Here is a 22,763-nt window from a genome sequence, read left to right on the forward strand (position 1 = left end):
GCCTCGTATCATTCAAAAACATTGCCTCACACTTTTGTCGTATAAAGCTGATAAATACAACGTGAAGACATACCGTCCCTTGGTTGACGACAATCGGTAAAGGTTCACGTTTGCCGTTGTTTCCCACTTTATGAGATCTCAGTCGCTTAAATTTAAGGGTTGATGGGGTTGAGGTCAACTCTAAAGTTTTTAATTTTCACCCAACCATGCATGTTAGGCCATGTTAGTATCTTCGAACAGTACAATGTGCAATTGTGTCCACAAAGCTGTAAACATGGAATATTGGGAAAATAAATTTGTTCAACACATTTAAATGGTAATTTTCATACTAACACCAAATGCCAGAATAAAGTTATCAAAGACCATAAAAACCCTATCATGGCCTTGTGTAAAAATGCTTTCAAATAATTCACTCAGTCTACAGTATGAAATCAAGTTTTTTTTCTTTACAATTTTATTGTGTCTTTCCTTTTTACAGCCACATCAATGGGGTAAGAATCTGCTGCCGTAGAGACTGCCCTCCCCCAAATCTCTTAGATGAAAAATCAACAACAAAGCATAAAGGATCTGTGCAATATGCCATCACAGTGGCATCACAAATCATTTTAGTAAAAACCGTAGGAGAACAAATGTGAAAATTTGCAAAAGAATTGGCCTCACTGTCATAAAAAAAAAAAAATGAGAAAAAAGTGATCACTTAAAAGTTTTTTTTATTTAGGGTTTAAATTCCTTTAAAATAATTAAGTAAGATTTGTTGGAAGGTGGATTTGGGATTGGAATACTAACCAGTAGTTGTTTCTCAGCACAGGAACTTGTGGCAGACTCAAATGCAGCTTTTGTATAAATCCCTGTAAAACACTACCAGATTAGACTGGAAAATACTTCTCAGTAATCCAGTGCAACTATTACCAAAATGACAATAATTTAGAGTTTGCTAAATCAGAAAACATCATCTGAAAGTTGGGGGGGAGACAAAAACATTGAATTAATGCTGAAATTGATGTAATTGCATAACTGTTCTCAAATTGTGAATATGCATTGAAAAGGGGCAGTGAAAAAGTTGACTGGGTGAAATACAGGTCTGGTCTTGCATTTTTTTTTTTTGTCAGCTGGCAAGTACCCTGAGTTTCTATGCTGGAAAACAGAGCAACATGAGCAGGTGATCGTGTGTGGAGCTCTCATAGAATACAATGGAGACCACATTAATCAATCAATTTTTGGGCTGACATTATTAAATAGCTCAGTCTGTTCAATCACACGAGTATGGTGTCATCTATCTCTTCATTGGAGTCTTGCTGACTGGCAATCTTCTTCAAAGAACGGCGATGACACTCTGAGAGAAGGTCGTTGCTTGCGGAGTCCAGAATGGCTGTAATCGTCTGAAACGCACAATGTACAACAGGAGTGACTTCTTGCGTCAACTACTTGCACCATCCCTAACACGCCATATTAAGTGCCAGTGGTCTGACCTGCATGCATTCCTCTCCCTGGCGGAGTCGTAGTAGGTTGACGATGGTGTGCTCGCTCTGAGCTCTGACGCTGGTGTTCTTGTCTTTGGTGTTGTCCAACAGAGTCTTCAGCAGGGCCTTAATGTGATTCGCCTCCATGGTGGGTGCCGCGGGCTCTTTGAAGACCCACCACAGCACCCGTTCTGATACCAGCCTGATGTCACTGGACTGGTTCTGAAGACACTGCGAGGTCACACAGACAGCAGGTGTCACAAGGAACACTACAATCCTACTACACATTTCAAACCTCAAATTTGTTATGATTGACAATCCATACATGCTATGGTAATCCAGCAGGTTCATTATGGAATTTTAGAACGTGTTCGCAACTTGTGAAACGTAAAGATGTGTTAAGTAAAGATGGCATACCACACAGAATTTCTTCTGACAACTTGCATTGTACAATATGAAGGGTTAATAATTTAAGATTCCTCAAGTGTAGAGTTTGGCTGAAAGGGTAATTGAGAAAAAAAATCACATTAGGCTCAGCCTCTATGGTAGTGATTCTTATTTCTACAAATTATGTAGAGACTGTAGTTTCTCAGTATGATGAGGCATTCTAGTAAAGTGACCTCCACATACTCCCATTATTTCACCTATTCTCTGCTATTTACTGAAAAACTCACCTATACGCAGTGTTTGTGCTCAGGCCCAAGCAATAACAATATAACCTTGGTGCCATTTAGTGACAGCTTGGTGCCAAGGAAAAAATTCAAAGTCAGTTGGGATGCTTCGTTTCAAACAAAGTCATTTGCCATCATCTTGGGCCTTCCATATGCAATTTTAAAAGCCTATAGGGGCATTAATTACTCATGGATTTTTGGCTTTTGTAGCAAGGCTTGGTCAAATGGTATACCAACTCAAGTGAGAAAAGGGAAACAATATGCATATAGCATAAAGACGGAAAAAAAAATGTAATCAAATATACAGTATAGTATATCCTGTAAATGCTTTGTAAAATTCCCCATTTCAAGACGCTTCAAGTTTACACTAAACGGCTTCTTTCTTTTTCTGGATTGAGATCAGATTCATATGGAAATCTATGTCATTTGAAACCATTGCAGCCTAAAAAAACGGGATTATATATAAATTCCTGACTGATTATGTACGGCATAACAAACCTTGACAAATTGTGTGATGAAGCGCTGGGAAACATTACTGCCTCCATCCACGCCAAGCTGATATCGCATCAGGAATCCCATTCCTCTTATCCCACTGCTAGCAATGGGGATCTGCAAGAGGAACCAGGTCAAATAATTGACTCATACACTACACTGGTGGTATAGAATGTAATTAACACCCAAGATGCTTTCTATATATCAATACAGTATTAAATATCAAGGCTTTACATGATACAAAAATTATGGAAATATCGGAACAACAAAAAGCATAAGTAGAACATGCAGACAGGCAGCAAACTCTCTGCTCACCCTATCAGCAGTGGCGTTGTTCAAAATGGTCTCCATCACGGTGTCGCAGTATTCCTTCCCGCACAGCTTCTCAGGCGCACACTTGACAGCTATGGCTAGCGCCAAGCTACGACCATGACGCACCATCCAGTCGACCCCTGACATATCAGCTGCAGCCGGAGAAAAACAGGTATTAGTTTTCTCATACACCATATTACTAATCATATAGACTAGAAAAAGACACAGACAAGGTCCACTCCCTCACAAACAAAGAAGTCTGTCTCTACATTGAGATGTATCACTTCACCAATACAGTGAGCCCCTGCATACAATTTGCTATTCACAAATTTGTTTTTTAAGAAACTAAAAATCCCAACTTTGTGACAAACTTTGCCTTTTCCAGCAGATACTAACCCAAGACGTGCTGAAGCAACACACTCTTCAGCTCCTCCTCTGACAGAAAAGGGCAGAGCTCACCAATACAGCCAGCTGAAGCCATCCGAGTTGCATCCTATTTGTGTAAGCGCGCACAGAGAGATGAGAGAGCAGACAGACAGAGACAAGAAGATATTGACTTGTTTTTTTAATCAAACAATGCATTATGCTTAAATAAATGATTCAAAAGGAAATCATATTCAATCTTCAATAAATTTTTGTTGCACACCACACATAGAGATAGACCTTACATGCTGGCATGCACGGAGAGACGTCGAAGTGACGTGGCCCCCCAAAATTGTTGAGGTCCAGGCCTTGCGTGTTATGTATGCATCAACTACTTCAAATTTCTTTGAGACTTGAACAGTACCCCTTGCAGTTTCTAAGACCAAGATGAGAGACTGCTGCCCTATTTGCTTAAAACCACCTTTGATCAAACGACATTGTCTACCACAGACGTCCGCTTCATCACAGTGCTCACAGGAAAAATACTAATACCACAAAACACTGTTTGGGAAAGCTTTGACAGTTACACTTTATTTAACTGAATTGTTAAATTAGGAGGCAAAGGCTTTTCACTCCAGGAAATCTTCTCAACCTTGCTAAATGCTTCAAGTTACACGCTCCAAATGTCATACCTCGTCATGTCCCAGCATGCCTAGTAATGTGGTGGTGATGTTCTTGCGGATGTTTGGGTCCACCTTTGACCCAGCCCCTTGAATGACGAACCTTAGAGCTTGTAACATTGTCTCCCTGTCAAAGACAAAGTGTAATAACAAATGTAAAACATAACACCAAAACAATATAATCACATGCTGCTGGTAATAGTTGTATTTGTGTGTGAGAAATTAAATGCAGTACCATTGTGCCACAAAACATGCAAAGACATTTACAGACTAAATAGTAATCTCACTAGAAAATACATATTACATGTACATACGTATATGCATATGTACATATAAACACGTACACGTGTAAATACATGTGTATTTAAGATTGCTGATTTAAATTTGCTGTTGACCAATGGAATTAAGTAAAACGTGCCGTGGCTTAACAAGCTACAGTGACTGTGACTACAGTTTCCATGTGCCATTTTGTCCTTTTTGTTGTTGCAATTATAAAAAAAAAAAAAAAAGCAACAGAACCTATAATTACATAACAGCCGGCGACAGTGTAGCTGTGCCACCTGGTGGTGAAGTTAGGGAACTCATTTACCCTTCATTTTCTACAAAAAAGCCACTGCTGAGATCCCAAGTATTCTTATGAACATAATTATGATACACAAAAATGCTCCTGAGCAGACAGGGCGAATTACTATACCACACATACAAAGTATCCTGGTGGAGTACATTAATGCATGTACAGTCACATGTACACAGTAACTTGGAAGCAAACTAATTTCTCAGTCAGAACCTATCGTCACATAGAGATCAATGATACTTAAGTAACCGTAATCTCCAACGAGTGCACCCACCTGACTCCAGGGTCCTCTGCATTGCGAATGGCAGCGAGTTGCTCTGTAAAAAGTGGATCAACCTTGGTATGGATGGAAACCAATTGGCCAAGAGCTTCAGCGGCCCTCAACCTCACCGCACGGCTCGAGTCTTGCAGGGCCTTTAGGAAGGTGGTCTGCAGCTGTGGCAGGAAGGGCTTCAGAGCAATACCCACCTGCAAGGTGGAACATCACATACATGAGTGAAACTTTGCATCTCCATCTCGAAGAAATTTTGATATTGAAGAAGAGAACCTTTTAAACAGACCTTTGCCAGCAGAAGAGTAAGAGTCTCCAACAGAGCTGTCTTCACTGTCCAGGCAAAGCGGTCACCCAAGATACGAATAAGGGGGCCAGTGATGTTGACCACAGAGGGCCGCAGCGCTTCGGGGGATGTCAATTTAATAACTCCTCCTAAGGCTTTGGCTGCTTCTTCCTTCTGCTCAGGGCTACCAGTAAGGACGCCTTCTCTCAAGACAGGCAGGATGCAAGTAACACCCTGGAAAGCACAAAGATGAGTGAGAGTAGGTTCTATTTTTCACATTCCAATTGTGAAATAGAAACTTCTTACCTTTTTGGGCAGACAGAATCCAGGTAAGTGTTGACCTTTTACATCAGCAGCTGCTGATCTAACGTCTCGATGAAGGTCATCAATTAGAGCCAGCTGGCTGCTTGCGTCCAGTTTCTTGGGAGAAAAAAAACCCAGAGTCAGTTCATGACCCTAGAAGCAGAATATAATGGAAACACCCCTTCACATGAACGCACCTTAGTGATGGAGTTGATTGTGTCCCAACTCTGAGACAGAACCTCTGTGTTGGTGTCATTAAGGAGGTGGATGAGGCCTGACAGCAGGTTGCGTGTATGAGCACTATAGTCCAGGCGGGTGCGGGCAAAGTAGGCATTGAGGATGGTAACAGCGGCCTGTCTGAGGCCAGCGTCTGAGTTTCGAGTTGCCTCCAACAGATCATCAATAATGATGCGTTGGCCCACTTCATCGTCCACGGAGAGGATCACTGTTTGACAACTGCATAATTCCTGATGCAAATAGCATTCATCAGCAGCGTAAAAAAAAAGCAACAGCATCAGCAAATGCGTTACCTGAGGTTCATCCTCTGTTCCTAGTTTTCCTTTAAGTGAGGAGAGAAGGGCAGGGAGAATGACGCCGAGGTGTCGGGTCAGGGCATCACCAGCCACAGCTGACAGGAAGGCCAATACACGAGTGTTGACAGGAGGAGCGGTCAGCTGGGAGAACAGGATTTGCTTTCATTAGTCACATTATTCCACTTCTTATGGCGATTGTTGTCATCGACTGCTACCTTTGGCACCAAATAGGGCAGCACCGATCGACTCTTCACTGCCATGACTTGTTTCAAGCCATCCAAAGCAAACTCTGCTGTGTCCTCGTCATCCTGAGAAAATAATTTAGCACAGCTTGAGTTGGGGGGGGAAAAACTCACAACACACAAACAAAACAAACAAAAAAAACCAACCCATGGCAAATCTACTGTTAATGTTGCATAGAATGTTTCCATCGTTTTCGAACTTACAAGTTGTTTCAGCAGAGTAGGCAGGATGTCATCCAGTGCCTGGTGACCAATGGTTACATGGAGCTGCTCAAATGTTTTGGCTGCAGCCTCTCTGACTTCTTCCAGTGGGTCGCACAGAGCTTTCCTTACAGTGGGGACCAGAGACTCGGAGAAGACCAGGACCTATGGAACAATACCATACGTTCGGTGATTTAATAGTGATGACCTGCTTGACCCATGATGAGGAAAATGTATTTATTTGTATGACTGACAGCATCTTTGCTGGTGGACTTCATGATCTCACTGAGGCCAATGCAGACGCCCTGCCTTTCATCACTCTTGTCAGAACGCAGACCCTGTTCCAGAATGGGAATAATCTCTGGAAGAATCTTCTCACCCAGCTTTCTCACTAGATCACCCAGTGTCCGGGCAGCGATCTGAAAGCACACACACATGCAGTGATTAAAAAAATAATGAGAAGGTGGTTTTTGGGTGGGAAAAAAAAGGAAGAAAAACAAAAAGAAAAGGCATCAGGTACTTACAGTTCTCTTGTCAGGGCAGGTGGAGGCCAAGAAGCCGAGCAGGAGGCTGAAGAGGGTCGGGAGGATTTCCCGAAGGGTTCGCGGTGTGTTGGTCACAACTATCTTCCACACGTGAAGAGATGCCTGGCGAACTACCAGCTGGGTATCCGAACGTCCCATATAGAGGCCGGAAAGAACCCGGTTACGCCGCTCAGCGCCGAGTGCTGAAATGATGGCCTAGAAGTGTGACAATTCTAGTTAGCCACTGGCAAAAACATCAAATGTTAAAAGATAGAGATTTTTATGCAAAACACACTAGGATACACTGATCCTATCACAAGTAATTTGCTGGTTAAAATACATGTTCATACTTTATTTGATGCAGCAGTTCCAAAATTGTCATCCTCTGATGCAGTCTCTGTGGTCATCTTTCCTGTCACGCCAGAGATATGGAATAGCAGATCTCCAAGCAGCTGGACAGAACTGAACCTGTAAAGCAACACAAACATGGGCGTGCAGTTATTCAAGCTACGTCTACCCAATCTTTAAATACTTTATTGAGAGAAAGTCTTGCTGACCTAATTCTCCAGAGGTCATCAAACAGCCCCTGCTCTAGTTCAGGAAGCAAAAGTGCAATTGCAGTCTCTGCATACATGCTGATGATACACTGGCCAGCTCGTAGCGCAGTGTCTCTCACATATTCATTTTCATCAGCCAGAGCCTAGTGAATCACATCACAAAAGTTAAGACAATCTAGTCAAATAAAACGCTAAAAGTATTGTGCAAAGACTGAATCTGTATTTGCATTAAAAAAAAAAAAAAACTATATACAGGCATATAGTGAGGTTAAGGAGTAAAGGTTTTACAGATGGCATTGCAGAATTAAAAAGGTCTAGATGATTATTGTATTAACTATGTTATGTCTAAGTATTGCAGGTAATTGGGTCATTCCTATTCGGTTTTGAATAGAAAAAAAAAATTACAAAAACTATGCTGCATCGGGGGGTTGTCAGACATGGGATTCCATTAACTTCTACACAACACTTCTTTGGGTTGATGGACAAGGAACCGAAAGAAGGAAATGGAATTTTGAAATGACAACGATTCCAGGAGAACCGGAACGTTCGTCCTGGTTTCAATCGATTTTTCACACTCTGCGCCCAACTGTAGTGATCACACAACTAGAATAATGTGATGACCAATCTTAACATTCCAACCAGAGGGGCAATTACCTTTAGAATACAGGGGATGATGGGTCCGACATAGGGAGTGAATTTGTCTCCAAATGTGAGAGGCAGGTAGATGAACATCATGATGTAGCCATCTCTGACATGGGAGGCTATATCCACTTTACTAGCTGTCTGCACCACATCTGGCATCAATTTGTCCAGCTTCTCGACTCCAAGCCCGGCCATCACCTCAGCCAGTCCTGAATACACCAGAAATGGAACTCTGTCAGTAATTTGATTCGTTTGATTTAGAACGACCGAAATGCTAAGCAAGGTTAGTGACCTTGAGCTGCCCCAGAACGATCTACTGAGCTCTGCTCAGAGGCCAGCGTCTCCATGAGCCACGGCAGAAGGTCGTCAAAACAGGATTCACCCATTCCCTTTACCATGGCTCCCAGGGCTTTGGCTGACACTGTACGCACCTGAAGAGAAGCAGCTACTGCATCAGTTTCACACATACACTGCTGTTATTTGTTGTTCATCTATCCCACCTCAGGCACTGGGTCCAATAAAGAAGTTTTCAGTCCAGGAATGACACTTGGCAGGTACGGTGACAGATCCTATTACCCAACATAAACATTCCACAGATTGTTTCATAGAATATGATGCAGACAAGCTTAAATTGTATAGCGATAAACAATACCTTCTGGTCGGTAAGGGAGTACATATTGCCAATAATCTGAGCAGCCATTTTGCGAGTGTCAGTGGAACGATCCTGGAAGGCTCTCTGGACAATAGGCATGATCAAGGCAAGGGAGGGGGCATCAATGAAGTGGACAAACTTGGTGTCCAGAAGAGTTTGAAGACATGTTTGCGTTCTTTGGGATGGATCAGTAAGAGCATCCAGTAGGATGGGCGTTATAGCTGGGAAAGGGATCATGAATGAAAAGTCATTATGAATGAGATGTTACAACATACCACTAACAGCTGGCAGTTCTACCTATCAACCTCGAGAGATGGGAGACCGAGAGATGGGAGACCTCAACAAAAAAATGGTCACCCCCCCGCTTAAGCACATAAGGGGACACCTAGGACAGTACTTTTATTTTTTATAAGCACTTGTACTGTGAAATATGTTGTGAGCTTTTAAGGCATTTTTCTGGACCAGGAAGCCACCAAGTGGCACACCTTGGGACCAGATGCTGAACTTGAAAGAGCAGTGGACTTAGGCTAAAGGAAGTTAAGAGGAAATTCATTTGAGAGAAGTTTTTGATTGAAACCAAAGAACCCAAAAGTGTCCTTTATCCTTGGTGAGCACACTTAAACTCCACACAGAACGGCTCGAAGATGGAACTGGACTTGTGTTTTGCATGACTAAACACATAAATCAGCGTTGGAAGTAAATAAATTATCTTAATTTGATACAGCAAAACAGTAACAGTTAAGTAATATGCCAAGCCTAGTAAACCGATGAGCATTCTAAATCATCTAGTCTTGAGGATTGCAGAACTAGCTGTTGTAAATGTGTTTGTATATTTCAAAACATACAAAAAACAACAACACCCTTCTTACCGAGAATTTCAGGGTTACGGATGACTGAGCCAATTTGTCTAAGAGCCTGTTGACCAGCTTTTTGCACCTTCACATGAGAGTCAGTCAACACTTCGGTCAGTTTCGGGACAATGCTTGGCAAACAGGAAGATAACTGCTTAGGTGCACAGAAAGCCATGGCACCAAGTAACTCCACAGAGCCTTGAAAAGCACAATTGGAAGATTAGATGTTGGAAAATGCAGATTGTTTCAATACCCTCAGGGCTTGTGTTTGTATGTTGTCTGAGCAGACCTGCTTTAGTCCGCCATGATTCCTCTTCGAGGGCCACTAGCAGAGAAGGTAAAACTAGTTTCACACCATGTGCACTCAAGTTTCTCATCACAGCCTTCGCACAGTCATCAGCAGCCTGGTGCAGTGAGGAAAGAACCATTAACTCACAAAACTCTGTGCATTTGTTTGTGAAACTGATTTGATGTTAAATGAAAATAAATAAATAAATAAATAAAACATTAAAAAAAAAAAAAAAACACATTATGAATTGATTTTCTCGCTCACCTCTCTTACATACTGATTTCCGTCTCCAAAGCAGAGCAGGAGGTGTGGCAGTACATGGACAACATATGGCTCAAACAGTTTGCCCAACATGTTGCACAGCATCTCAAACGCAAAAAGTGCCCCTGGAAAAGAACAAACGTTAATATTCTAAAGGTGCAACCACTAATCGATTAATTAACTAAAAGAAAAACAAATTAACCAACTAGCATTTTGGTTCGACTTTAATGAACTGGCTCCTAAATTTGTTGGAGGCAATGAACCCCACAATCAAGTTCTGCTAATTTGTTAATGAATACATGTTTTCTATTCAAATCAGATTTTTTCCAGATTGTGTAAAGTCTACTTATTACGCATGGATAAAGCAGAAGAAATCTCACAGAAGTCAAATGTTGAAGACTGCCATTTTCTAAAAAGAGAAACTAACAGACAATCTTGTGTGCTTTTTGTGCTATATGGAGTTTTAGTGGGGTTGAGGCCCAGTAGCTTGTCAAGAGGGGAGTTTAATTCTTTGGTGAGTGATTACTCACCTTCCCTCCGTCTGAAGTTTTTCTTGTCCTGAATGGCATCAGTCAGCGTTGCCATGATCTCCTGCTGCTTGAGAGCCAGGATACCAAGCCCTTTGACCAGGCCCGCGAGCCCATAGGCGGCTCCCTTCCTCTCAGCATACTTGTCACTCTCCAGCAGCAGCTGCAACAGATTCCTTACAATCCCTGCCGCATCTTCTTTGATGGCAGGCACTAAAGGAGGCAAACAGCTGGCCACTGACTCTTGAACCTACACAACAAAGACCGCAAAACCGTTATATCTAGGAACACAATATGTCTCCTTTATTGTCTGAAAGATTCAATAACAATTCATCTTTTTCTTCTATTGATTTGTGTTATAAAGTCTTGGTTGAAAATCGGTGAACAATTCAGATAACAAAAAAGTCTGAAAGAAAGCAGCACACTTGTTCACAATTCATTCTTTGTTTCAAGTTGTTCAAGACACATTCCAGTGGGATAAAAGGTTATCCGTGTGACGAAAAAAGTCTCACCGTCACTTGTCTTTTGAATGATACTAAATCTAAGCAACAACCACAAAACAAAAATAATTAAAACTATTAAGAGTTTTTAGCCAAAGTTTCTTACCTGTTGAGCTGGTGTAGAAAGGGCTGTAATGAGCTTGGCCACAATAGGTTTGACCTTTGGGTCATCTTTATCCAGATGTTTGGCCAAGGAGCCCATAAGAATGACCACACTTTGACGGACAGCATCGTAGCTGGCATCCTGGGGGGCATTCTTCAGAAATTCCTCAAACACTGGCAGCAGGGAGCTAACATTGTCCTATAACACACATGACATTCAGAGAGACCTGTGAACTTTTGAAAATTTAAACACAAATGATATCACATGCATTGAAAACCACAGGGAATGTTTAAAAAAAAAAGAGGCGAGCCTCACCTTTCCATGAGTGTTGAGGGCTGAGAGGGCTGCTTCTAACATGCAGCGCCGCACCTCAGTGTGACGGTCGTTCAGAGCATCAGGAACAAAGAAGAGGAAGAGGGGAGTCACCTGTGATTCGTCCAAGTACTGGGCCAGCTTGTTTAGAGTGAGAGCAATGCCAGACCTAGAGCCATGAATGACAAACAAGTGCTAAATGAATGAGTGAACTGAGTTGAACTTTTTGATTTTGCCACATTGGACCTATACAATGGTGAGATGATTTTTTTTCTCTCTCTCATACCTTGCTTCCCATTGATCCGGTGGAGATTCAGAGACGATTCTGCCCAATGTATCCAGCACAGGGGGTGGCCTCTTTAATAAAGATGAGGATAAATACATGTTTGTTTGCTTTAGTTGTTGGTCTTGTTTAGATAATTGGTATAGTGTATGTAGTCTCTTACATAAAGTTTTTTGTGGTAGAGTTCCGTTAGCTGTCCAAGAACAGGGGCAGATTGCTCTCTATAGTGAGAAACTGCACTTGACAGTGCTTCAGCAGCAGCGGAACGAACAGCCTCTTCATGGTGAGTGATGTCTCCAATGAGTAGGGAGCAGAGCTCTGGGACCAACTCCAGATCAAGAGACTCCCAGAGTCTAAGAAGACAAAAAAAATTGCTTATCTTTTTTTTCACAAAATCACCCACTTAAAACAATAATAAACTTGTTTTTACTGCAATTGACAAACATGGTTATACTACTTAGTAATTACTGCTTTCTCTACGTGTAAGTATCATACTATGACAAAAAAAATGTAACGTCAGGATTCGAAAGACAAACAGAAAAATGAAACACATAACTCAGAGTACATACTTTTCAGCAAAATCCCGTCCCTCTTCTTCAACATCAAACCTTGCGACCCAGAGTCTGCGCAGCAAACTCAGTCCACTTTGCTCTGTGGGGTCCGTCGACAAAGCAAACTCCATCTCTGACAGTCCCTGCACAACGGCGTCAGAAAAATAAAATAAACACATAAACAAACAAATAAATAGGACAAACTATAAAGATTAGTTTGTATTCAATGTAGCATTTGTCCAATTCTTGTGGGCTTCTTGGTGAATAATTGAACTTCTTCACAAGGAAATAAGGCAAAGAGCAAACTTAAAATGGAATGGGGTTATTTGAAACTCACTCTGAGAGCTGCATCACGGACAGAGAAGCAAGGTGAAAGGAGGGCGTTGAGCAGGACATCTATCTCTGACTGCTCTGCTACTGTGCAGCCCTCACCTCCTCCAGCACTGCTACAAAGTGCTGTTAGACACTGAGACGCCAAAACCTAATACAAAAGTTGGAATTGCTTGTCAAACAACTGCACAGTCCACAACTACATCAATACAGAAAAGAATGCTATCATCACATTTGGCTCAAAATATTGAAGAAATTACAACTTATGTACACAAAGGTTTACATACACTCAACTATAATAATGTACAACAAATTTTACATTCATATAGAGACTGTTTTGTTCAGTTGCTGTTTTGTGATCATTTTGTTTAAAAGATTTTTGTCTGAAGTCAAAGACTTAAAACTAAAATGGCTTGCTGTTTATGCCTAAAGCAGTGGTTCTTAACCTGGGTTCGATCGAACCCAAGGGATTCAGTGAGTCGGTCTCAGGGGTTCGACAGAGCCTCCACTGAGGAGGTCCGAACAAACCTGATTCATTGTGTAAATTCTGATTTGCCAGTATGTAATTTGTTGTGAGCTCATGCATTGTGTTGGTGTTGTTCTTTGAACAACATGATGTCCATGCACGGCTCATTTTGTGCACCAGTAAAAAACATGTATGCCTTGAATTTAAAACCAAATATATTTTTCACTAACAAGGGGTTCGGTGACAGCGCATATGAAACTGATGGGGTTTGGTACCTCCAAAAAGGTTAAGAACCACTGGCCTCAAGCAAGCCGCAGAACTATATTGAGTTTCTAATAGCTACAGCCACTTGTGGCTGTAAAAATAAATTGGAAACGCTCTTTTCTTCCCGTGCATGTTTTTTTTTTTTTGGGGACTAACGTACTCTGAAAAATTGTGGGTGGGGACAATCTCTTCTGAGCAAATATAGAATCCATTATGGCAAAATAATAGCTTCCGGTTGTGACAGTGAGCTAACACGAGAAGGTGCATGGTGTCGTATCCACAAAAAGAGCACAGGAAGTTCAAACCCGATTCAAGTGTGAAAATTATTTTACAAAGGCTTGCAAGAATACCCATTATAAACAGCTAATGTTAATCTGCTATTTATAAAAAGTGTGATTCATGAACGGTCAAATGGAAAGGCTACTGTAAAGACATTTGGGGGCAAAATCCTGCAGAGTTCAGTTTTAACTTGTAAACTCTCTTCGAGTACACTAATCAGGCATAAGGATAATGCTTGGATTGGCAAAGTTTACCTGAAGTCTTGGTGCGGCAGTGGAAATAATTCTGGTCAGCAGTATCAGCATGTCAACACGTGGAAGCAGCTCAGGGCCATTCTGAGAAGGTATAAAAAAATTAAAGTAGTCTTGCCAAATTTGTAAGCAAGAACAACGAAATAAGATAGGTTGAAGCTCAGCATGAAAAGCAAACTGTACCTCATCTATAATGGTTGACTCATCTGTCTGAGCCCGTAGCTGACAATGCTCATGGATGATTTGCAAAGATCTAGTCATTCTGCTCTCTGCCTCGTCTGTACTGCCTGAGGACTCTCTGAGAGTGGCGTTAAGGAAAGGAAAGCAGAAGCAAAAAGCAGGGGCAGGTAGTGGGCTCACACCTGGAAGAAAATAAGATATAAAACAATCAAAAGATAGAACGGCCCAAATCACAGTCAGTGATACAAATCCCATGAAGTATTTTCATTCAGTTACTGTTTTGGTTTGTAACATCTTGGAAAACAGGCAAAAATGCTCATCGTTGTTTTCCGAAGTAAATACAAATGTTTTATTATGATTGAACACAAATATAATCTGCCTGTTTTCATGGAGGCATTTCTGATTTGGATTTGACAGAGAATGATGACTCTCCTTACCACTAGTCTTGCCAGCTTTCTGAGGGACAGTGTGCTGATGTAGCAGATGTACAGTGCGGGTAACTGCTTTGTCCAGGTCCTCCTGCTCCCAGGCTGCATCCAGTTCACACTCAGGCTTCAGCAATCGTAAAGTCACATGTCCCACAAGAGCACCTTGAGAAAAGCATACATTGCAATACAGTCGTCTGAAATTGAACAGCTGCATCTACAGCTACAACTATGAAGCAGGTCGGGTACCGAGATGATGGAGGTGATGGGGTATGAGGTACTCTCCGATGTCCAAGAAGATCTGCTGGATGCGTGGAGCAGCCAGAGGTGAGTGCAACAGAGGCAACAAAACCTGGAGGACTGATGGTAGCTCTCTGGTCATTTGAGCTGGTCTCTCTTTTAGAGCAGCTGCTAGGAGACCCACCACACTTTGAAACTCTTCATTGAGCTGGACAAAATGACAACCATGTCAAAAGTCAACAAGGTTAGAAGAATAAAAGTCACGTAACTGCTTTGTTTTCTTACCCCTTGAAGTCTTTTGCGAATAGAATGCTCTTTCACACGTTGCAATTCAATCATTTCCTTCTGTTTGCTGGTGAGCTGCACGTCATCCTTGATGCCTCGTTTCTTCTTAATCTCCTGTGAAATCAAAATTACATTTAGATACAGATATAGTAATTAAAATAGCATAGAAAATTGGTTTTAAATTACCTCCTGTAACTCAAGTCCAAAAATCTGTTCCTTGTAGGAGTAGACCTTGTTCTCTTTCTTGATATTCCCTTTCTTGATGTTCTCTTTCTGTGCACTGCGGGGAAAAAGTGATAGGAAGAGGTGCGCCATTAAACTACCACAGGCCAATGACATGACAAACCTATTGGAATGTTTTTGTTTTTGTTTTTTTTACCTCTCAATGATGGAGTTATCATATAGTTCCCCCTCAGGAGTCTGCATAATAGCGTACTCCTCCTTGGTGACAAGAACTAGAGCAGGTTGGGAAAGCTCTTTTGTTACGTGACTGATGACACGAGGTAGCAGCTTGTCAGGAGAAAGCCCGCAGAGGGCACCAACAGCATTTTTCACTGCCTGAGGAAAAACAATTTATAATTTTCTTCAGGATAATTTTTTTTAGAATTAATGCTATGCATTCATGGACTCTAAACAATCTTTTTACTGACTTAACTCTTTATTTTTCTGAAATAAAATCAGGATATTATTAGGAATATTAGGTATTCACCTGGTTATCAGTGTTGACCTCCAACAGATGTGGCAGAATAGCCTCCAGATTATTTTCTATAAATTCTTCTGCTTTTATGTTCATGGACGAGAGCAGGGATGGCCACAGACCACTGCGAGCCTCAACTTAGAGAGATGCAGACAGAATAGCTCGGATGTAAATCACAAGAAACATTTAAATAGGGCAGTGAATAACACAAGACTGCTCCTCCTTGTACCTAGGGATGGATGATGAGCAACAATGAGGATCTCCATAGCCAAGTTCTCCAATTCATTAGGGTCACTCCATTGACTGGCTGAGGTGCAAATGACGTGCAGAGCATCAAGCAGTACACGTGGACGAATGTAGTAGCGACCAAGCTCAGTCAGCTCTCCAGACTCCAACACCAAGACATCCTGGGGCATAACCTGATGAAACAACCAAAAGCAATTCAGACCTATTTATCGAAGCAGAACCAAGATATGGTAAGTAATTCTATTTTGTGGCCCATACTTTGTGTTTGTTGATGACAGCTCGGAGTTCACCTAGAAGGCCCTGGGCGAAGTTGGAGCCACTCAATGAAGAAAGCAGTTTTCTGACTGTCTGCTTTGCCCGCTTCCTCACACGCCAGCTCTGAGACAGCAGGACTGCCACAGTGGCACTGTGATACATCCTGTAAGAGTGGTTAGATATAACCAAGATGAACTTATTTCTTTAAGAATCATGTTCATGCATGCATGCAAAAAAAAAAAAAAAAAAAAAAAAAAAAACAGTAGTCATTCGTGTTGTGGCACTTAAGCTTGGACAAGTTAAACATTGGTTAAACACGGCAATTCACACATTTGCCCTTGACTGTCAGAATATTTTCTTATGTTTAGCACAGTGATTTTCACATGTTGGGTCAAGGTTCCATCATAGGCGGGTCATGGACAAGTACCGGTAGGAAAAAATTATAACAGGTCCTTGGTTTAGGACAGTAACTACATACGACTTTTTGCTTTTCATTTGATGTTTTACATTTGTATTTTTTCCATATAAATACTGTATTTACTGTAATTATGACTACTGCTATGTTAGTGCTAATTTTCAAAAATAATTTCTTTAACAAGGTGGCAAAGTGTAGCACTGGTTAGCACATCTGTCTCACAATTCTGAGGTGTGGGGTTCGATTCTGGCTCCGGCCTTCCTGTGTGGAGTTTGCGTGTTTGCCCCGTGCCTGTGTAGGTTTCCTTTGGGAACTCCCGTTTCCTCCCACATTCCAAAGCCAGCTCAGTGGCCTAGTGGTAGAGTGTCCGCCCTGAGACTGGAAGGTTGTGGGTTCAAACCCTGGCCGGGTCATACCAAAGACTATAAAAATGGGACCCATTGCCTCCCTGCTTGGCACTCAGCATTAAGGGTTGGAATTGGGGGGTTGGATCACCAAATGATTCCCGGCCACGGCACCGCTGCTGCTCACTGCTCCCTTCGGGGATAGGTTAAATGCAGAGACAAATTTCACCGCACCCAGTTGTGTGTGTGACAATAGTGGGACTTTAATCTTTAAAAACATGCATGGCAGGCCAACTGACCACTCAAAATTGTCTGTAGGCGTGAAAACAGCTGGTTGTTTGTCTATGTGTGCCCTGCAATCGGCTGGGATGGCGCTCCCAAGGATAAGCGGTTCAGAAGAATGAATTAATATTTTAACAGTAACTAATATTTTTAACTTATACAAAAGTGGGTCTCCACTTAGAATAAAAAAATGCAGGTCACAAGGTGACCACACTTGAGAACCACTGGTTTAGCACATGCGGAACTTAAAGCCAACGCACCACTCATTCATTACGCTACGGAACATAAACTCACTGAGCTTTGGTGGTGTTAAGCTTGTGGGCATGATCCAAGAAAAGTCTTTCACAGAGCAGCAGCACAGTCAGCTGAGCTAAAAACAGACCAACAAAAGGAACATTGCTTCACATATTGAATTTACTCATCAGGATGACTGACAGTAATCGATAACGATTGCCTCACTTTCATCATTGGCCTGGGAGAGGAACTTCTCTGTTGTGAAAAGTGGTTTCTTGTCATCCAAGATCAAGTTCCAAAAGCTGGAAAATCTTGCTTCTGTAGAAAGTGTGTCAACAGTTAATCCTACAGCCAATTGTTTTTTTAACCAGTTTCCATGAATAAAATGTGGGTACAAAAAAGTGAACATCACCAGTCATTGTTTCAAGCAGGGACAGTCGACTCAAAAGAACCGAAGCTGCCACACCTTCAGAAAGCAGAGCATTCTGTGTGTTTTGTGCTGCAGCTTTTTCTACTGTTTGGAGCAGCAAGGGTATAAGTTCTGATGCCTGGGCCAGAGTGTCACCTGAAAAGAGAATACGGAAGAAACGCAAACAAATAAGTGTGATATGGGGACCATTGTCGGGGATTTGCCTTGTGAGGACTGACCTTTGAAGGCCCCGAGCATGACCTGGATGTAGGCGTGGCGAACCAGAGAGGTGGAGGTTTTGAGGGTGAATGCCTTCTGGAACCAAGCTAGCAGAGCACTAGGAATCTGCACAGTAAGGCGACTGCTCCATTGGGAGAGCACTGACACTCCATGCACCAAGGTGCCCTCGTGAACTAAATTGAGGGGGTAGCAAAAAAATAAATTTAAATTGGAGTCCTTCAAACTGCTCCAATACATGCATTGTCTTGGCAATTTCCTGAGGATGATTAAGCAATCACACTTAAGTTATTACAGACAAAATGAAGGATACCTTCCTGTTGCAAAAAGGGAATGAACATCACTGTGACTGCAGAGCTCAGAGTTTGGCTTGAGCCTCCTGAGCCTGCATGGTGGCTGCAGCTGCCAATCCCTGAAATCAGAAAATTCAATAAACTACAACTTAATGGTCCCTTCCTCACTTTAGCAGAAATAAAATGTCTCATACCTGACAAAACACTCATCTTTTGGGTGACGACTGTAAGCTTTCCTTCAGATCCTGTAAGCATGAGCGTGGCAACATTAAAACAACGTTATTAATATTACTGGTATATGACCTGGTTCAGAAAATGGAAGTGATTGATTATTATTATTACATCAAATGTAGCAAATTGGAGTGCAAATAGTTACTTCACCTCCAAGAATTTTGAAAAGGTGCGTGACAATGTCTTGTACAGCATTGGTGTCACTGCACTGTTGAGCCAAGTTTTGTAATGCCTGGATTGCTTCCTCCATAAGCTGGGCATTGTTGGCTTTCAATTGACCTTAAAATAAAAATACTGGTAACTTAGTTTTTTTTCCATGAATAAAATACACCTGAGCAGACCATTGTACAAATTCCTTACTTGATATAGCCTTTCCAATATCCATAGAATACTGACTGAGATCAATAGTCAGTGCAGAAAGAAGGCAGGAAATTGCTGGTGAGAGAATAATTAGAAGACACTCCATTAGGAATTGAGGAATAAGTGCGCGGTTATTCATGACACCCACCTTGCATGGCATTCTCCGGGCTTCGCAGCATTGTTTTCTGAATGCTGGGAAGAAGCAAGTCCTTGAACTCAGAGTGAGAGACGTGGCGCAACAGGGAGCCACTTTTGTCCAGAATGTGCTGATGTGTTTTTGTCTTGCTCATAAGGACCGTCTTTATGTACAGGTCCAACATGGCGCTCTGGATAGCAGCAAGGTTGAGAGTCAAGATTTTTTTTTTATCAGAAAGCACTGAATCTCCACTCCATGGTGTGATGCAAAGAACTCACCTTATGCTTGTCAATTGTGGCTTTGTCCTTGTGAGCTGTGCAGAAGTCCAAACACACACCGAGCATGGCTAGGGTGGTAGAGCATGGGTCCAGAGTCAACAATGTGCTGATGTACTGCTCAACTAAACCCGGATTCTGCGAAAGAAGCCAAAATGTCAGATTTCTCCAGATGCCAGTGTACAAGTTGCTATAAATGATGACGTTTGACTCCTTTCTGCAAGCTTTATACTCACTTCCTCACAAAGATGGGTGAGATTCTTCAGGCTTGACTTCTGAGCAGTAGATTTGGCTCCACCTACAACCCCGGCCACAAGCAGGCTCTGAACGTGAACCTGAGTGACAACAGCCAATTCACAAACTCAAGTGACAAAGTTGGCAAACAACAATAGCAAATCCTTTCAGAAAATTACAGTAAACTATTGTTATATCTCTGTTTATCTTTCACTAAAGAATACTTTGGAAATTGGGTTTTTATTCAGTTCAAATATGTTCTAAATAGGTACTAAAAAGTGTGCTGGAGGGGTAAAACTACATAAAAAAAATCACAGCCTTTACCTATCACAAATGAATCTGGAATGTATTTTTGATAAATTACATGCAATTGAACTGTATAAAAATGACAAACCTAAAATTACTTACCATTTTATTCCAGGTTGGTCCTTGTCTCTTCTCCGGAGCAGAAAAGACTGCAGGGACTAAAAGGCAGGTCCAAGATAGGGCAATGAAGGCAGCAGAGCCTGTGCTTTTCCTGGAAGAAACAAACACACCATCATTAATACTCAGTTAATGTCAGGTATTTCTGACATCTGAAGAATTATACATCCATTGCTGCAACTCAACAAAATACAAGCGGCAATTCCGTCGCACACACAATGAAAAACAGTTATATGAAATACATACCCCGGCTCTCCATTTTTACTGACAACCCCACTGTTGAGAAGGCAGTGGAGGAGGCTCATCACCAGAATGTCAGGCTGGCGTTCAGCCAGCTGAGCGATGGCAGAGAGGATCTCTCGGCGGGATGCAGAATCCCTGACAAATACAAACAATTACTTGTTAACAGAAAATACAAAAAATGTTAAAACCAAGAATGCAGGTATCTTTCATAAGACCACAAGGTTACCTATATCTGTGAGGAGTGAGGCAGAAGAGCTTGCAAAGGCCTTTAATGGCAGGCTCTGGTAATTCTGCAATAAATAGCACCCCAAAATCATCAGCGTGACTGGATCTCTATTTATTACAACCAACACATACACAAGCACCCAGACTCACCTTTACCCTTTAAACATTGTTTCAGCTCTCCGAAAATCTCCTTACGCTCTTTCACGCTAGCTGTAGTCACCTTTACAGCAAATTTCTTCAGCGTCTCGGAAACCTGGAGAACAGATAACATTTAGCATTTCTTGTGCTTTAGAAAATCAAACATGTTTGTAGATGTACATTTGCAAAGTCAAATTCACACAACAAAGGTCCATCTGCATTTTACACATTTTAATAGGGAGAAACGGAAGTCTATGCTAAATTCCTCGCCGTGTGCGAAATCAACTGGTGATCGCCAAAGATGTCATTGAAATTCAAGAAAAGAATTCCTATTTCTACATCGTCTCGTTTGTTGGGGCTAAATAATTCCAAGCTCTGGCAGATAACGGGGGCACACTTTACGTAATCGACTGAATAAAATTGACAGAGAGACGGAGCGTGTGTGTGTGTATACAAGTCAGCTAATTTGTGTCTAGTAATTAACATACTGCTCCCAAAATTATTATTATTAAATACCCTGTTCATACAGTTGTCTTTTTTTATTCTTAAAAAATATGGTTGCATGGCCGACAGTAATTGCCTATTGTTACTCGCAGGACAGATGTTGATAGAAGCCAGGCATTCTCAGCTTACGTAGCACTTAGCGATTAGCCATTAAGCTAAACAAATTCTGGCCACGTGTCACTTTAAGGGCCAACACACTCTTTTAAATTACAAAAAAATATTAAGACTATACCAAATTTGACGGATGAGCGACTTACATTTCATTGTCAAATAGTTAATCGTGTTGCAAAATGCCAGCCACACATACCTGCATGTCCGCTGCCATGTTGCCGGTCTCACCAGCGGAAGAAGTTGGTGACGTCACTACCGGTTGAGGACTCGTTCTGGTTGTCGCTCCTCGACTTGATTTCTCTTGTAAATTACATTTTGATAATGACAATGATGATAATTATTATTATATTAAGCCCAGCTATATAACAGATTTGCAAGCTTTGTGTTTTTTTCAATGCTGAGACAAGTTTGAATTAAATTTGGTTCCAATTCAATGTTATTTAAAGTTTACTTTTCCCCCCAAAAAAGTATACTGTTCAAAAGTCAGTATTTGTGATATACAAAAAAAAAAAAAAAAAAAAAAGTAGACAACCAAGGTAAACAATGGGACCTATAACGACCTAACATTCATTTTCCGTTCCGTACTGGTTGCCATAATAAGTTGAATAGGTTAAGTAAAGTACCCGGTTATTTACTGGCAGGCCAAATTGGTATGTATGTTTTACTATTGTATTTAATGTGTACGTTTTGTAAATCGAAGTTTATATATGTGTTTGTCTCACCAGTTCTACAGTGTGGCTGTGATGTCAAAGTATTAGGCACGGGGAGAACATGCAAACTCCACACAGGGAGGGCCGGAGGTGAAATTGAACCCACAACCGCTGAACTGTGAGGCGGACATGCTGACCAGTGCTCCACAGTGCTACCTGACCTATAAAGTGTACATTACAATGGAAAAACAAACCGAAACTTTTAAGGGAGGGTACAAGTTGCATATATAGACACCCCCAAACTAAGTTGCGGCACTTTTTTTTACAGCGGTCGGTCTTTTGGGGCAGGGTTATGTATCAGTGTAACACTTCTTGATGTTGTAATACTTAGCCAGTCTTTTTTTTTGTACAGAGCCATCCTCAACTTACACCACAGATGTTCAATCAGATTTAGGTATGGAGTGGAAACAGCACTTTCTAAAATCCTCTGATGGAGTCATTATTTGGTTACTCTGGATGTGTGCTTTGTGTTAAATCCCTCACAATGTTTAACTTTGTGGCAGAAGCCTGATAACCTCCTTATTTTTTTCTTAAATAAATTATTGAAGCAGCTTTGATTGTTCACACTTCCAGCATGTATGCTTCGTTTCTTTCACCCAAT

General features: G+C 41.5%; 1 protein-coding gene across 1 annotated transcript; it reads right to left on the reverse strand.

Moving 5' to 3' along the window:
* Positions 1–431: 431 nt before the first annotated feature.
* gcn1 (GCN1 activator of EIF2AK4) lies at positions 432–21,716 on the reverse strand. Its single transcript, XM_088377166.1, has 57 exons — positions 21,649–21,716; positions 20,850–20,952; positions 20,701–20,764; positions 20,478–20,609; positions 20,217–20,325; positions 19,811–19,909; positions 19,578–19,712; positions 19,312–19,489; positions 19,164–19,238; positions 18,954–19,082; positions 18,767–18,817; positions 18,593–18,691; positions 18,282–18,455; positions 18,046–18,198; positions 17,859–17,951; positions 17,694–17,769; positions 16,362–16,521; positions 16,087–16,276; positions 15,870–15,994; positions 15,540–15,718; positions 15,347–15,440; positions 15,161–15,274; positions 14,885–15,083; positions 14,648–14,800; positions 14,214–14,392; positions 14,034–14,114; positions 12,778–12,921; positions 12,459–12,583; positions 12,053–12,242; positions 11,893–11,963; positions 11,610–11,775; positions 11,298–11,492; positions 10,695–10,941; positions 10,168–10,289; positions 9,904–10,018; positions 9,633–9,812; positions 8,764–8,984; positions 8,612–8,680; positions 8,404–8,542; positions 8,124–8,320; positions 7,470–7,612; positions 7,263–7,380; positions 6,913–7,128; positions 6,643–6,807; positions 6,392–6,553; positions 6,161–6,253; positions 5,943–6,086; positions 5,610–5,879; positions 5,416–5,529; positions 5,113–5,343; positions 4,827–5,020; positions 3,991–4,105; positions 3,332–3,428; positions 2,939–3,087; positions 2,630–2,740; positions 1,470–1,691; positions 432–1,379 (listed from the first exon to the last, which is right to left on the reverse strand). The coding sequence occupies exons 1-57, from the start codon at positions 21,664–21,666 to the stop codon at positions 1,254–1,256; spliced, it is 8,013 nt and encodes a 2,670-aa protein (XP_088233292.1). The 5' UTR covers positions 21,667–21,716; the 3' UTR covers positions 432–1,253.
* Positions 21,717–22,763: the final 1,047 nt, after the last annotated feature.

This window comes from Syngnathus floridae, chromosome 5 (assembly GCF_059516105.1).
Source record: "Syngnathus floridae isolate MCC-2025c chromosome 5, RoL_Sflo_1.0, whole genome shotgun sequence".
NCBI classification, from domain to species: Eukaryota; Metazoa; Chordata; class Actinopteri; order Syngnathiformes; family Syngnathidae; genus Syngnathus; species Syngnathus floridae.

Excerpts from the sequence above, each read along its gene's own strand:
- gcn1 (XM_088377166.1), bottom strand. Across the intron at positions 19,910-20,216 it reads GACCAACCTGGAATAAAATG|GTTCACGTTCAGAGCCTGCT; the intron begins GTAAGTAATTTT and ends GTTGTCACTCAG. Across the intron at positions 3,088-3,331 it reads GTTGCTTCAGCACGTCTTGG|CTGATATGTCAGGGGTCGAC; the intron begins GTTAGTATCTGC and ends CTCCGGCTGCAG.